Source organism: Prinia subflava, chromosome 2 (assembly GCF_021018805.1).
Source record: "Prinia subflava isolate CZ2003 ecotype Zambia chromosome 2, Cam_Psub_1.2, whole genome shotgun sequence".
NCBI classification, from domain to species: Eukaryota; Metazoa; Chordata; class Aves; order Passeriformes; family Cisticolidae; genus Prinia; species Prinia subflava.
This window is the reverse complement of record NC_086248.1, coordinates 24099251-24116154: the sequence shown is the minus strand read 5'-3', so window position 1 is coordinate 24116154 and position 16904 is coordinate 24099251. Positions and strand designations below refer to the sequence as shown.

Below are 16904 nucleotides of genomic sequence, written 5' to 3'. Positions count from 1 at the left end.
TTGTTTTCTGCAGCACTCACTTCCCAAACTCTCCCATTTAGCTCTCCCTGAAGCTGTACTTACACATGTAAAACTCAAGAGTATCTCACACAAAGGAAGTTTGAAGTAAAAAGCCACACATGGATGATACTGTTCTGGACCACCAACCCGAACTCTCCGATCACCTTGCTTTACCAACATCAGCATGTACTTTCAGGATTACACCAAAGGCTTTCTTAACATCTTTTTCTACATGCTCAGTTTTTGAAATTTCTTCCAATGAGTAATAATTTACCTTGTTTTAGGGTGAGATTGTGACAGAAAATCCTCTGCTGTCGGATCTATACCCTGAGTGTGCAGAGGACCCCAGGGAAGACTGAGTATCACTGCCATACATAGAAGGACAGCTGGCACACACATTCAGGCTGAACTTCTGTGGGCCCTGATGGAATGCACTCCCAGAGTAATGATGAACTAGTGAAAGGACTCGCCAAACCACGCTCGACCGTCTACCAACAGTCCTGGTTAACTGGAGAAGTTAATTTTCTGGTAACTAGCAAATGTAATGCCCATCAACAAGAAGAGACTGAAGGATGATCAGGGTAACTACAGACCTGCCAGCCTCAGCTCTACTCCAGGCAAGGCTGTGGAAGAGGTCATCCTGTGTGCCATCCCACAGCACAGGCAGGAAAACCAGGGGATAAAGCCCAGCCAACGTGATATACAAAGGCAGGTCTTGCTTGACCAACTTGATCTTTTGTGAAAAAGTGTCCCACTTAGCTGAAGGAAAGGTCTAGAAAAATGTCTTACGAAGAGTGGCTGAGGGAGCTGGTATTTTTAAGTGTTGAGGAGGATCATGGGGGACCTCATTGCTCTCTACACTACTTGAAAGGAGGTGGGGGCTGGTCTGCTCTAGTGTGTCTGCAGTGAGAGGGTGAGAGGAAATGGCTTTGAACTGAGATGGGGGAGATTCAGATAAGGTATTAGAAAAAATTTTCACTGTTGCTTTGACCAGGGAGATGAGGGAGTCACCAACCCTGGAGGTGTTTAAGAAGCATCTGGATCTTGCTCTGGGTGATGTGGTTTAGTGATTTAGGAGACACAGTGCTGGTGCTGGGTTGACATCTGGACCTGATGATCTTAAAGATCTCTTCCAGCCTTAATGCTTCTGTGATCCTGTGATTCTATGAAGAAGTGGAACAGAATCAGACTGAAATCAAAGCTGCCATTTTGCCCATTTATATTCTTTCTCTTTCTACTATTAGCACTTGGGTGGTCTCTCCATTGAGAAACTGCAGTACACTGAAATTGCATTAAATTTCTTATTCTTCTGAATGCTTCTAATGCTCTCCTGAAATAAATTCCAGCAGCCTTTCCAAAATACCATGGAAACTTATGGGAACTCAAGTTCTTAAGTATACACAGATGGCTTCCCTGTAACCTTATTTAATTACCACCTTCAGGCATCCCAAACATGAGCATGTCAGTAATAACAAAAGTAATACAAGAAATGCAAACACATTAACAGGCAGCACAACATGAGAGACAAAGAAGCACCAGAACAGTGAATGGAAATCCACTTTAAAAGTAGCCAATAAGTGAAATGCCATCTGTTTATCCAAACTTCACTCAAAGAAGGAAGGTTTTCTGTTTAATGGAACAATAAATTCTTCAGGACTTGGAAAAATGAATTACTAGTCGTACTTTTTCCCTCTGTCATCTTTTTTTATTGGATGAATAATTATGCAGTTATTTACCTTGAAAATGTCACTAGGGCAGCCACCACTGTGGTGCTCTAGTATTTTTTTGTTTGTAGCAGTGTTGTATGAAATTTGGCAGAATCTATATTTTCTAGACATCAAAGATGCTGTGCTGCTTTTTTTTTTTTTTTTTTTTTTTTTTTTTTTTTTTTTTTTTTTTTAAATTCTGGTACACTCCTTCAGTGCAGTTAAGATAATCTCCTGTTACAGTCCATTTTGATTTTGGTTAGTTTTCCAAAAAGGAAATCAAAGTGAAACAGGAGTGAGTTTCACAACAGATTGTGTGGAGTGGAACTATTACAAGACGATGATTCCAGCTGAAACATATTGTTGCTTTAGAGTCTGTCAAAGCTTGGCCCAGACTTGCTGAAAAATCTGTAAGCATGGCCTTATTTTGTGCTTTAGACTGAGCTGAAGCCCAGAAAACCTTGCTGAATTTTATCTCCAAGACAAAAGTACAATTATTTTTTTGCTTCCATACCTGGTGGAAACCAGAAGGAATTATTAAACCACTTCTTCCCTCCCTCTTCTTTTACCCTTTTTTGCCTTTCTTCTGATGTCAAGACTTTCACAAACTTAAACAACTTGGGTTTTATTGAGGTCACACTTTTAATACTCTTTTTCACATGTAGTGAATCCTGCTAGCTAGTAGTACACAGTGCTCTTAAAAAACTTCTAGTGTAGTTTAAAAAAGAAGACGTGCAGTTTCTAAAAAAGAATATGTGCAGTTTCTAAAACATTGATTGTCCAGTTTTGCTGTTTCCAAGTTTCTTTATGAAGAGAAGCCCTTTGGCTGGAGCACAAGTCTTACAAGGCTGAGGAAACGGGAGTTGTTTAGCCTGAAGAAAAGGATGATGGAGGGGCACCTTATCAAAAATTGAGGAGTTAGTCTGTTCTGCCTAGTGACAGGACAAGAGGAAATGGCCTCAAGTTGTTCCAGGGGAGGTTTAGACTGGATATTCGTAATATTGGATATCAGGAATAATTTCTTCACAGAAAGGGTTTTCAAGATGTGGAAAATTCTGCCCAAGGAAGTGTTTGTGTTTGAGTCCTATCCTTGGAAGTATTTCAATGAGCTGTAGATGGGTGTAGATGCAGTTAAGGGTGCATGTTAGGGATTTGGCAGTGCTAGGTTAATGGTTGGACTTGATGATCTTAGAGGTCTTTTCCAATTCTGTGATTCTGAGTGAGAACAGTATTAGACCTACACAAAATTGCAATATTGCTGATGAACTTTGTACCAACAGCTGAGTCTTTCAGAGTATGACAGTACAGCACACTAGGGCTAAATATTTGTCTTCTTCTCATACATTTTCTAGAAATTTTTCTCTGGTAACACATTGGGGTATGTATCATGATTTGATAGACATAATGAACTATACTTGTGATTTTATGATCATTTTGCTGCAGTGAGAAATAAAATATTATAGTCTTCAGAGTTTTGCAGTGAAATTGCAGTTGTGCTTATATTAAGGCAGTAGTTTAAATTAATGAGTTCCTATCTATGTGTTTATGTGGCTGTCACTGTTGGAAGAACTGAATGGAATATTCAGATAATCCTAAAACATTTCATACAGAGCCTGAGGCAGCCCACAGCTTCAAGAGCCCCCAAAACTTTAAAGCACAGAGGATTTCAATGGTGAGCAGAGTCTAACCTCCTGCCTCAGGCTTCTACCTCAGCTACCATCTCCAGGAAAAGCTTTGCACAATACTGTTCCATGATGAAGATTTCCAGACAAAACAATAAATTGTTATAGATGAAGCAATAACATTCACTCTATTATGGAATGTGTATTTGACAGCTAGACTTATAAAGAAAAGGGAAAATTTATTCCTTTCATTGCATCCATTCTATCTCTAATATGCCCTAAGTAAAATTTGAGTCAGAGGTGTTTGCTCTGCAGCCCTCACTCTCTGACCTCTGCCACTATCCTTGGTTTGAGGTGACTGCTGAACAACATGGGACCAAGAAAATTTCAAGAGCTGGGATTCTCTACATTGTTTAGAAATAAACATGATAACTGGATACAGGTGTGTCTTGACTGAGGGGATGCAGGAAAACTTTAGAATAAAGCAATGTTACAATTTGCTGTTAACTGAGGGAAAGATACAGCGTCTGTTCTGGTAAAGGCATAGTCCTTGCAGTGAGGAATTGGTACAAAGATGCAAGTTCATGTAGGAAACCGTTTCCAAAAGGTAGATATAGCATTAAGTGTCGAGGGGCAAGTTCCTGTCACATCTCTAGTAAAATATTACTCTGAAAAGATTTACAAACCAATCTCTCTCTTATTCTGATTACTACAAGTGTAGCTCCTCTATTCAGGGTTGCTCTTACTCTGGCAACTTTCCATGATCCCTGCAACTACAGGACTTGTTCTCAGGACTTGTCCCTGCTCTAGATGCAAATTCCTTATGTCCCTGGGAGTTCTCTTTCCTCTTGTTTCAGGTTGTGTTCCTGTAAAACTTGTTGCACTAAGCTGCACATAAAGGTTTGCAGCTTTGAGTCCCAGTGCTGGCTGCCAGCTTGAAGCTGTGAAGTCTCCCTAATTTCAGCATGCTCAGGGGAAGCTCTCCTTGAGGAATCTCACTTTCAGCATCCAGGACAAAGCAAACATCCTAAATAGAAGAAGCTCAACATTACAGACCAGATCTTAGGAAGGTCTCATAAGGAAATCAGGAGCAGCAACAGCCACTGGCAAAAGTGAAAGCCACAGTAGTGCAAACCAATTTGAAGTTGAAATAAATAATTCTCCCCAGAGTTTACTGAACATGTTATTACAGTGTCATTCACTCCAAAGTTAAATTATACTCTTCTGAAATCTTGACATTTATGGAATCAATACATACCAAGAGGTTGGGAAATAGGTGTGCAGATGATTCAGTACACTTTCCTCTCAAGTACTGGCTTAGCTCACTAAAACTAGAAGAGTTATTTCTCTCAGAGCATTTAGAGATTCTAAAATTGCTTGTGTTACAATTTGCTATGAATTTCAAGTGATAAAGGGGTTTTTGTGTCTGAATTCAGTTTACTGTATGACACTAAAGCCCACAGAAGGCTGCAGTGTGGTTCTGACATTTTAACAAGATCTCCTTGAAGTGATGCAACATAAATCATCACCTAACTTTAGTTTGAGAGGTTATTTCAGAGGTGTGGGCATTTGTCATATGCTACCACTATGAAAAATTCTTGAAGGCACTTGCTGATGACATTAGAAAACAGGTTCTTATTCTAGAAAGAATGAGCATTTTTAAATACACTGAAGGTATACCTTTGTTTATTGATATTTCATGGCAGCTTTTTCCCCTCACTTATTTAACGTGATGTGCTTTCTTTCAATGATAATTTTATTCCAGTTGGCATTTGGCCATTGGATTAATTGAAACTGAAAGGGCTGGAAAGTATTAATTTCTTCTTATGTCAATAGTTTCAATATTGATATTTTAATTAGCAAATAAACAAAACAGTCCTCAAACTTGTCAAGATTTGCAATGTTTCTAGGAGAGGATGTGGGTCAAAAAGCTGCTTCTTCAGACAAAAGAAGCTATGGAAGCATTTGGAGTTCTGGGTGTCCTCATTTGCACTAGTGATCCTGATCACCAACACCAGGAACCGAGCCTGGATTACAGATAAGTCAGTCGAGACAAACAGAATGTCTCTTCTATCTTTTTCTCTGTTTGCAACTGGCTTTTGGGAATGTTTCCAGGTTAAACATAGAGTGGAAGGCAAGCAGTTCAGTAATTAATCTAGTCTTGACTGAATTGAGGAGAAATTACATTTTCTTCTTTATTTTAATTAAAACATTATTAAAATTGTACCATTTTGGTTGTTGTTGCAGGAACAGGAATGCACTCTTTCACTGCAAGCTATTTTTGTATTATACTGAATGCATCAACTTTGTAGGATCTACTAGAAAAAAATTAATTTCCTGGATGAGATATTGATACAGAGATACAACTTATCTACTTAGTTGTAAGTAAGGCAAATAGGAAATAATTCTTCAGCTACAGGATCAGAGCTACTTACATTTCTTTGGAATTTATTATCTGGCATGACCATGACCTGTCTGAGCCAATTTTGTTTGGAAGAGCACATAATATTTCTGAAATAATTTCTGATCAGAGTATATATTGTAAAGAAATTCATGCTAACCATGTAACTCCATTTTTTTCAGGTATTGTTCAATCAGGAGGGAACTTCCTAGTCTGTGAGCCATCAAGGTTTTCAGTAGTCCTGGTTCTAACATGCCTTTGATGTAAAGGGATGCTTGTACTGGGTGAGATCCATAAGTGCTGTGTTGTCTGCAGTGTGTTCCAGGAAGACCTCATGAGGGCTCATAGAAAGGCAACTCAGAGAGAAGACATTATTATTTCCCCATAAAGACTCAATAGACAACAATAGAAAGAATAGATACAGAGTATGGTACAGATAAACTACAGCTGTCCCAAAGCAGTTAAAATCAGCTTCTCAATATCACACTCACTTTGTCCACTTAGAATCCAGAAATAACCATTTTCTCCCCAGGATTTTCCCCAGGAATTTGCAGCAATCTAAAAGTAAACAAAGCCAGAAAAAAAATGTATTTTAATTTTAAAATATAATTGAAAAATGCAAGATGCAAAGTGCAAAATGAATCCTTTGTGTTAGTTTCCTTTTTACAAAATAAAAGATTAGGTGCACTGAGAATTAGCATGTATCTTTTTTTGATTTCTAATAATTTGTTCCTCTTTTGATTTGATCAATCTACAAAATTTGTTCCTCTTTTGGTTTGATCAATCTCAATCTACAAAATCAGGGTTAGTAAAAATGGAATAGTATTTCTACGAGACAGCTTGATAAATTGAAGCAGAAATCATTAAATGAATATTCAACTCTGCTGGTAAAAATGGTTTTTGAAACAGCAAATGTCAGAATTCCAGTTACAACTAACCTGTTAAAGACCCACCAAAGATACATTAAAAAAAAAAAACCTGACTTTTAAAAAATGAAGAAATGAAGTTTTATTCAGGTGGATATTGACATATTGAGCAATTTTTTTCTGATGAAATCTCTGTAGTCTCAGTAGGTTTTGCCTTTGATACCAGTGAAACGATCTACCACGAGCTCTGCCATCAGCTATGTAAACACTAAAGTATCTTCAGATGACTGCAGGAATAGTGGGATGAGATGTTAAGTCATAATCCAAGAGATAAAATTTGATTAATTTTAAATAGCTTAAAGGAAATGTTCTTAGTTTGATTTGTTTTAGTTTTGAGGGCTTATTCTGATGTCTGGATAACAATTGACAACACTGTTCAAACAGAACATTTGTTTTTTCCAAATATTTTAACAAATTATTTTACTGACTTTCATTTGCAGGCATCAAAAAGAACTGACTCTTCATAGAAAGTTTTCTAGCATTTGAAAAACTGAATGAGGCTTGAAACAGAAAAGGAAGTGTAGGAAAAAACACAGGTATAGGTGAAATGAAACAGGCTTTAAAATTGAGCTAGGTGATGCTATAGTTTGAGGGTCAGCATGATAAAACTTAGCAGAGAGGGAGTAGAATTATGCAGGACACTTTAAGGTGGAGGAAAAAAATAGATGCACAGAGAGTGAATGAAAATAAAGAGGTAGATTTTAGATTATCTGTGTTGTTGAGATCTTTTTTCTTCTGATGTTTTTGTCATCTTTGAGGGCATGCTAACTTTTGTGGAAATATCTATGAAATTACACAAGAAATTTTCCCACCTGCCAAGTGATAGCATTTTCATAGGGGTACAACTGTAGCTGAACTGCTTAGTACTCTGATTTTTAGGCCTTTATACACAGGGCAGAAGTTACAACCCAGTCACCTGGATATATTTCAGTGAGCAAGAGTTGCACTGCACACCTTAGGTAGTTAGGTACACATGGTTTTTCTGCCGGAGTGTAAAGAGTTCTGTCTTGCTTTGAATTTATGCAACAAGTGCTTGTATAGTTACTATTCACAGGTCATGACGCTTGGGTGCCTATAAAAAGGCACAAATAAACAGAAAATCAAAGATGTGAACTTTTAGATGGTTTCCCCCAGTGTAAAGTTAATCCTAAGATGTATCAAATGCCATTGACAGAGTGTCTACTGGTACATATTCCATCATCATCACATGTTTGAGCTGTATTTGCAGTGCTCCAGTCATCTTCAAAGGCAACCAACTAAAATATGATGAGAAATCCCACACTGAGAATGGAGAAATTGGGATTTTTCTGTCACTCTTTTATTTGAACAGCAACAGTGTCATCAACTATCCTTGGTGAACTGGGAACCATCATTTACATGGAATACCTGTGCTTTCATCCAAAGGGAAAAAGAAAAGGAAGACACATTGGTGACTAGTAGAGAGATGAAGAGTGGATTATACTTGCAAGCACAAGTTGTAGCTATTGATCATTAAATTCAAGGAATCATAAAAACAGTATTTGCCATAGTGACTCTGGACTGCAATTATGTTTGGGTTTTTTTTTAAGAGGCCTCATGATGCATTTTCTTTTCATTACCACATGAATGTTCAGTGATTATCAATAATTGCCATTTCTTTGCCAAATATATTTCAGATACAATCTGTCATGATCATAAATTAAAAAAAAAATATATAGGTTTTTGAATTTCATCTCAGATTCAGATTTACTTCTTAACCCATGGCCATTTTACGAAAAAAATTTTCATCAGCTGTAATGTGGAAGTCTAATATTTACATCAGTCTCAAAGACAGAGAAAAATTGCCTTGAATTTATATTCATATATTCCTGCATTTCATACTACACATAATTTATCCTGCTTTCTTGAGCATGATGATGACCTGTTCCCAGAGGGTCACATTTCTGTGATTAAATGTTTTTCTAATATTTGTTATTTTCTAAAAGAGTCAACTTCTAGTTTCATACATTGATAGGAATTTATTGATTCTCAGAAATGTTTCTAAATGAAAAACTTGGAAGCCAAGGTAGAAAAAGAACCTTTTTTTTTTTTTTTTTTTTTTTTTTTTTTTTTTTTTTTTTTTTTTTAAATCCTTGAATATAACATATCCTTAACTATAACTATGGATTTAGTTTCCCAGGGTTTGTGTTATTATAGATACACAGACACTTGACATATGCATTTTATTTACAGTTTAGAAAGAAGAGCTGCTTTCTCAGTAATCAATGCCTGTGGGCACTCATCAAATACTCTAAATCAAAGTATATTAAATTAAAATATAAAATGCAGCCAGCAGATCAAGAGAAGTGACTGATTTCCTTTTTTGGGGACTATCATTCTGTGTCCAGTGCCCAGTCTTGAGCTTCCCCACACAAGAAAGGCATTAACAGGCTGGAACAAGACCAGCAGGGATCCACTGAGATGTTTGGGTTCTGGAGCACATGATGTATGAGCAGAGGCTAAGGGAGCTGGTTTTGTTCAGCCCTCAGGAGAGAAGGCTCAGGGCCTCAGAGATATTTGTTGTCTTCTTCTTGGCAAAGTTGGGTAAAGAGAAGATATAAAACCTCTGGACCGTTTGGATACATTTTGGTGGTCCTCCCACTGCTCCCCTTCCACATCCCCTACTTGAACCTTAACCTCCAGTGGGGGTAGCGATGGCTGCATCCAGCTTACTCTAGATAGATTTCCAGGTTATTTTCCCTGCAGAGCAGCAGCTCAGAGAAAGTGTTGATGAGCCCCTCAAATTCTTCAAGACAAAAAGTTTAAAAAAAAAAAAAAGCATAATCCTGAAGGAGTTTAATGAAGTAACTCCCAGTGGAATTGGTTCCCAAGTGGAACTGACAGAGACTTTAAAGTGAGTTGACACATTCTTGGACAGCATCCATTAGAGAACAATATTGTATTTTCTGGAAGATGACCAAAATAATCTAATCACACTCTTTTGTTTGCTTTTGTGATTATTCCAGCTTGATATTTACTCCAAATGAATGCCATTTTAAAAGCAAAGAGATGCTGGATCTCATTGTACTTGGACAGACAAGGAATTTCTCAGGGTTATTTTTGCAAATAACCACTAATGTGCTTACCTCTGTGTCATGGGTTGACATTAGACAAAATGCTAATGCACCTATGAGGGTATATTTTACCCAATGACCTACTGTGAGATGTGGTCAAGAACAGAGCAGAGCAGGCCTAATACTTGAAACAGACAGACAATCTATTACACTACATAACAATGGACAATAGAAAAGGAAAGAAAAACCCAGCCACCCAAAAGCAGAAGAGAAAACCTCCCAAAAACACTGCTTCTCTTCCCCCCAATTTCCATTCCATACATGCTCACTCAGATGACTCCAGCACATTACCTTCATCTACTTGCTTAATCCCTCAACAACCCTGGGTTCCTAATCCAAATCATCATCCTTTAAAATTCAGACAATCCACATTCCATCTAGGACGAGAGGAGTCTCTCTCGCACCACAGACTCCCCCCCCCACAGGAAACACAGGTCCACCATCCCGTGTTCCCACGTCACCCATGGCACTGCCTCGAAGAGTCTGCCAGGGTGACACCCTCCTTTCCATGTCCAGCACTCTCACTGCCGTCCATGGACCTGAACTGCAACAGGGCTCTTTTTAAGGATGTTTTGGCCAAGTACTAAAAACCAGCCATCTTCTCATTTTGGGACTCAGGTCCCCCCCATTTACCCCTGGGGCCGGGGGCTCCACGAAGCAGGCCAAAACGTCTCTGGGTTTGAGCTAAACACATCTACCCAAACACAGTCTTATTTATAGTCAGGAGGGTCCAGGGTCCGTCTATGGCTATCATTATGCAAGAAAAGTCCGGCCTAATAGGCCACTCCTCTTCATTCCGGCAATCAAAGGGGCTTCTTTTCATCTCACATTACCCTCTCAGTCCCAGGCTGTCCTCTCTCTTCTAAAACTACCAACTATGAGAATACAGCGTCCAGAGATAACTCTCTTCTGCCTTAGAAAGAGTTAAAAGCTTTTATCTCCCACCACCAAGGTCAGGCACAGGCGATCGCAGGCACTGCAGCTCTCACAAGCAGCTCCAGCTCGGCACCTTCTCTCTGTGGGGGGAGGAGAGAGACGGGACCAGGGGGGGGGGGGGGAAAGGGGGGGGAACGGGATGGGACAGGGAGGGGGACGGAAGGCACCTCCAAAGTTCTCCCTCCACCCCTCCATTCTAGATAGAAGCTGGACCAGCTCCACTCCAGCTCCCTCTGTTCCCCACCCCGAGGCCCACCCTGCTCAGCCAGGCCCACCTTGCTCCCCTCCCCCACCCGGCCTAGCCAGGCCTGGGCAGGGGAGAGGAGAAGACGCTCCCTCTCCGAAAGCAGAGCGGGGAAAGAGAGAGTCCTGCTGGGAAATCCGGCTTTTAACCCCTCGTGTCCTCAGAGGCGTGTCCAACCTCTTAGTGGCCAACAAAGGTGCCAATACTCAGACCTAAGGACTGATTGGTTTGACCACTACTTCCAAAAAAACTCACTTCCCTTCAAACCACGACACTCTGGTATTTTTAGGAAAACCTTTCAACCTTATGTTCTGGTTTCAGTTAGAATGCAGTTAATTTTTTCTTGGTAGCTGTGACATTACTGTGATTTGGATTTGGAACAAGAGTGAGGTTGGTAATACACCGATGGTTTGGATTTTGCTGAGTAAGGAGGGGTTTTTTTCTTTTTGTCTCGCGCTCTAAGACTGAGGAGGAATGCACAATAAACTAGGAGGGATCCTAGCTGGGACAGGTGGCTGAAAGTGACCAAAAGGATATTCCACACCATGGAACTCGTGCCCAGTATATAAACTGGGGGAAGTTACCCAGAAACACATCCAGTCTGGGTTCAGGAAGGGGGGTTCTGGTGTTGTCAGCAGGTAGGGAGCAATCACATTGTACAGAACTTCTTTTACACTATTTATTATCACCAGCCATTATTATTGAATTTTACATTATTTTTGATTATTAAACTGTTCTTATCTCAATCTACAAGCTTTACTTTGAGTTTATCCCCCATTCCACTGGGGTGTGTGGGAGGAGAGATGGAGTCAAGAGAGTGACTGCTTAATTTCCAACTGGGCTTAAATCATGACATTTCATATCCAAACTTTCCATTTTTATTTAGAAGAAAAAGAAGAGATTTTAAGAAATCATTAAGAAGGTCTGTCTATGAATTACTGAAAATTACTTTTAAAAGGGAGTTTTCTTCTCTCTGGTAAGAATATTCTGTGAGATACACTCCACTTAGCTTTTCCAAAAGAAATTATCATGATCTTCAATCAAAAATAACCTTGAATTAAAAAAAGTAATTTCATGAAACTGCATTCAGGCCCCTTAAGGACAAAAACTAAGCAATGTATTTCCATTTACTCCAAAGAAACCTGCTCCAAATGACTCTGGAAAAAGAACTCTGTTGCTGTTTAAATAGAAGGATGAGTACTTGTGGTCTTATGTAAAATGATTTTCATAATTTTCTGTCCAATTTTATATAGTAGAGGCACCTTAGCTGTCCTTTCCAGTAATAACTTTCCCTTAATCTTAACTCTGTAGGAGCAGGCCCTGAATATACAACTCTGCCTGACAGGTAATAACTAAAATACAGAAACTGTTTCAGTAGTGTTACAGAGAATGGAAATTGGTTTTATTTGAACATTTCCTTGTTTGTTTTTCAATAAACTACACCATTAAAATGAAGGTAAACTTCACAAGAAAAGTTCAAGAAAGCTATCAGAAAAAAAGTAAGCTGATAATTAGTCATTGAATAAAATAATAAAAAAATGGGAAATAACACAATAAAAAGAGCTATCAGCAGTGGCTTCAAAACTAATGTGTTTTGGCAGATAACAGAAACTAGATTCAAGTGTGCTTACACTCACTTTTGTAGGTAAAATGCTTTTAACAGCAAACACAACAAAGTCTTCTTCAGCTGTTTGCAGCTTGTTCAGACAAATCTCTCAGACTTTTATTTCTGAATCACTTTAGTATCAGTGTCAAGCTATAACATATGATCCATACCTCACTCAAAAGCTGCACCTGCTGAAGACACGACACCGAAAAATCCAGGAAGGTTTCAAAAGCCTACGCCTTTGGCTGCAATTAAATCTATGGACTATCACTTTAAGGCTTGGAGGACACAAGAAAATATTATTAAAAGCCTTGATAGTCTTAGGGTGTGCTAAATAATATTATACAGACTCCTTAAGACTGAAGATATGAACTGAAAACAAATACAGCCTTAAAAATAAGGAGGAATGGCAGGTCTTAGACCTCGTGCTAATTTCTGCAGATTAGTTGTTAGTAGAAGTCAATGCTTTGCCTTAACCAAGGATTTAAACTTGCTGGACTGAAATATATGCAGTCCAAAACTTCTCATCTCAGTTTCTTCCCTGGACTTGGTTGTGTAACTGTCATGATGCTACCAGAGAAAAAAAGGTGTAAGTATGGATCATGTCCTATTCTTAGTGCTGGATCACAAAAACTAGCAATTTTATCTACTCAATTAGACAAAAGTTTAATTCTTAATCTTCTATTAAAAATAAGAAGGTTAGGATCACTGACGTATGTTCACCACAACAGAAAGCTTCTTAGAAAATATTTGCTGGAATTGGAAATTATAGTTTTGCATAGACTTTTCAACATGAGAGGCGAGTCAAATTGAGTCAGTGAGTCAATAGTTAAATCACTGCCACAGATCCCACAGACCTGCTGTAATAAATTGCATGGGGGACAGTCTCATGGATTTAGCTGCATGAATCATCAGACATTGTATCTTTCCCCCATGATCTCCTCTTGTATTCCTCTTTGCTGTAAAATGTTTGAGTCTTGCTGTTTAATTTTTAACCATAATACCTGATGTTGATTGTCTGACAATTAAAAAGTAATTATTTTTTGTCCCTGAAAGAAAAAGAGAACTCAAGCCCAGGTTTCTATATTCAGGAACAAAAGAATTCGGGTTATGACATTTGGTGGTTTAAGAAGTTGCTTGTTTGTAGTTATTCTGAGTGTAAGCTCAAGTGATGGCAACTAAAGAGAAAAATATAGAGAAAAATAGAATCTCCAAAGCCCAAACCTCAGATATCACTAACAGTAGTCAAGGCTTTGGACTTTGGATAGGTGAGCCATTTAATTATGTATTAAATCTTAGAATGTTGTTGCTCTGTCTGGCTGTCTCCTCAACACTAAACCACAAGATCTCTGCCTCACATATCAATTTTATCTCCATTAGTATGTCTTTTTATGTTACACATTCAACCAACGTTTTTTCAGGGCATAGAAGTTCAGTTTAGTAGTTGGCTAAGCCATTTAATCTGCTGCATTATTGCATTTGAATCTTTCAGTGAATTGCTAATTAAAACAGAGGAGAAATGTGTTTCCAGCTAATGTACATCTCAGTGTCCTCTTATTAAAACCTTTTGTCATTCTGAGCTCCTTCCAAGCATTGAAAATCTATCTTGTTCATGAAAGACTATCAAGGCTTTTAATAATATTTCCTTGTTTCCTCCAAGCCTTAAAGTGATAGTCCATAGACTTAATTGCAGCCAAAGGCGTAGGCTTTTGAGACCTTCCTGGATTTTTCATGGCTTCAGCCATGGCTTCAGTGTCATGTCTTCAGCAGGTGCAGCTTTTGAGTGAGGTATGGATCACATGTTGTAGCTTGGCACTGATCACTAAAGTGATTCATAAATAAAAGTCTGAGAGATTTGTCTGAACAAGCTGCAAACATTCAGGATGGATACTTTACTTCGCTAACTTTGAAAAGGAATTTGTTTGAACTAGAACCACAGCTACTCCATCCAATGTACTTCCTTGACTGAACTGTACTTTCCTTACCAAGCAGGCTATGGCATTTTATGCTAACAAATCTGTCCCAGGTTTTCTTTTCCTATGGACTTTACATTTGTTTTCCTAGATGGAAATAAAAATTCCAGAAGATTAGAAAGAAGAGAAAATAAAATTTAAGAAACCCAGCCAACAAACTAACAACAAAATTAAAAAAATTAATCAAAACAACAACAAAAAACCATTAAAAAAACCAAAAACCAACACAAAAAAATCAAATTTGCAGAGAATCTGGTATAGAATAAATATGACACATTTGATCAGAAATCCTAGCTTAAATGTACAGATCTGAAAGAAATCTACCACCAAGTTCACCTTTGATGTCAATTTAGTCTGTTTTTAATTAAGAGACTTTGAGATAAAAATGACAGTTTTGTATGTAATTTTGCAGCCATCAGTCTTCTTAAAATAGGAGTGCAGATGAAAAAACGAAAATCACCAAACTAATAGTTTGTCCTCCTTAGTCCCACTTGCCATTTGCAGTTTTACTGTGCCTCTAACTGAGGCTCATCCTGGTGTCTTTAAGAGGTGTAATTGTGTATGTATGGACCCACAAATGCATGTATGTACATACACACATACATATGCAAGACATTCTGAAAATACTGTCAATACTATGAATATTACACACCAGTCATTTTGGTTTTAAGCAACTTTAAGATGCCATTGTGTGGGGGATTTCTCTAATCTAATCTAGAATTTTTCATTTTAGCTATTAAAGAGTGATCTTATCCCACAAATTCTATGATAGTCTACAAGAAGAAATCAGATCCAACAAAGCAATTCAGCTCACCTTTAGATACTTAAGCTAGAGCAGATGAATATCTATAAAAGATAAAGGGAAACATGCAGAGGCATAGGAATTTAACTTCTCTATGACAAAACTGAGCTGTTATGTATCCTAAGTCTCCATTACTCACTTTTTTCTGCTTACCTCCTTGTGTTTGGGATACTGACACAGAAACTGCCTGAGAGATCCTGCTCTCTCTAAGTATCAGTGGGTCAGTCCATCCTGCCTTCAGATTACTGAAAGCCCTATTCCACTAGAAAGACTGTGACCAGACCCAAACACTGCTACCCACAACAGCCTCCACCTGCCTGTTGCACATTTTCCTCTCTTCCTTCCATGCTATTCCATCTTTTCATATTCTCTCCTGAGCCTGATGTCACACAGTACCTCACAGGAGGTAGACTCCCAGTCTTGTCACAGCTGATTTTACAAATAGGCCTTTGAATGATAGAAAATAATTTGAAATTTCATGTTGCAGAACAAGGGAAGCCAGTCTAAGCATTCAAAATCCTTCTGGTCCAGTGATCAATTAGGCAGTTTATATGTGCATTCCTGGTTTTGTACAAACAGCTCTTGCAAGCTTCACCAAAATGTATTTGCATTTTATTAATCCATTGCCTTATATGTTGCACAATTTACGGGCAATTTAAGGTATTTTCAAAAATGTTTCTGAGATATCACAAATATCAGCTTAACAGGGTCAGTCATTATTTATGGCTGCCTTTTACAAGTATTGAATCTCTTTTATGGAAGGGATTATGAATAAAAATGAGCCAACAGCAATCATCAACCCACACAAAACTGTGGGTTTTATCCTATCTATCAGCATGTCTCTGCTATTTTTGTCTCTCTAGAAGCCATCTCAGCTAAGCAACATGCAAATATGCATCAGTATTTTTATCTGAAGTACAACTATGATGAGATTCCCAAGAGTTTTTTGTTGAGGTCAAGAACCCTAAATTTTTCTTTGTTCCCAAGCTGTATATGAGTGGCAAGGAACTTACACCCATGGCACATATTTTGCATTCAAATTCATTGAAGCTAATAAATGTTATTAAAAAGCGATGGCTTAATCCTGAAGACATTAAAATCGAAACAAAGAAGTGGTTTAGAGTTTATGATGCAGAATTGCGTTTTACTGCTGGATTTATCATTGCTAGAAACACCTAGCTTAAGGCTCCAACAGCCTCCAACTTGTCAAGATCTAATTCAACTTTTACAGTTAAACAGGTCTGCAACTTTTTTTGTATGGCACAATATTGGAGGCGACAACATTTGTACATTAGACAATTCAAGGATTGGTAGTTCTTTATACTGATGGATCCACTGGATACTTCAGCAATACTCAAATTAAGTAAATGTTTTAGTAAGTAAATGCATTCCCCACATATTAAACTCTGAACAAGTCTGAGGTTTCCTAATATCATCTTCAGTTTTCTTCTTTTTCCTTTACTTCTTATGTCCTTTTTCAGTGCATCAATCTACTTGTCTTTCCTCTTACTCTGTGTTTAGCAGTGACTATTTAGCACAAACCTGTGTCTCAGTCAAGGCACTCAGATTTTGCTCAGAGTGGCCCCTTGCCTAACG

At 38.2% G+C, this 16904-nt stretch overlaps 1 protein-coding gene across 1 annotated transcript in view; it reads right to left on the bottom strand.

Moving 5' to 3' along the window:
* Positions 1-6100: 6100 nt before the first annotated feature.
* Positions 6101-16904, bottom strand: part of TINAG (tubulointerstitial nephritis antigen) — a 38686-nt gene continuing 27882 nt past the window's right edge. The window contains 2 exon segments of the mRNA XM_063421642.1: positions 6101-6287; positions 7839-7911. Coding sequence (XP_063277712.1) covers positions 6171-6287; positions 7839-7911 — 190 coding nt within the window. The 3' untranslated portion in view covers positions 6101-6170.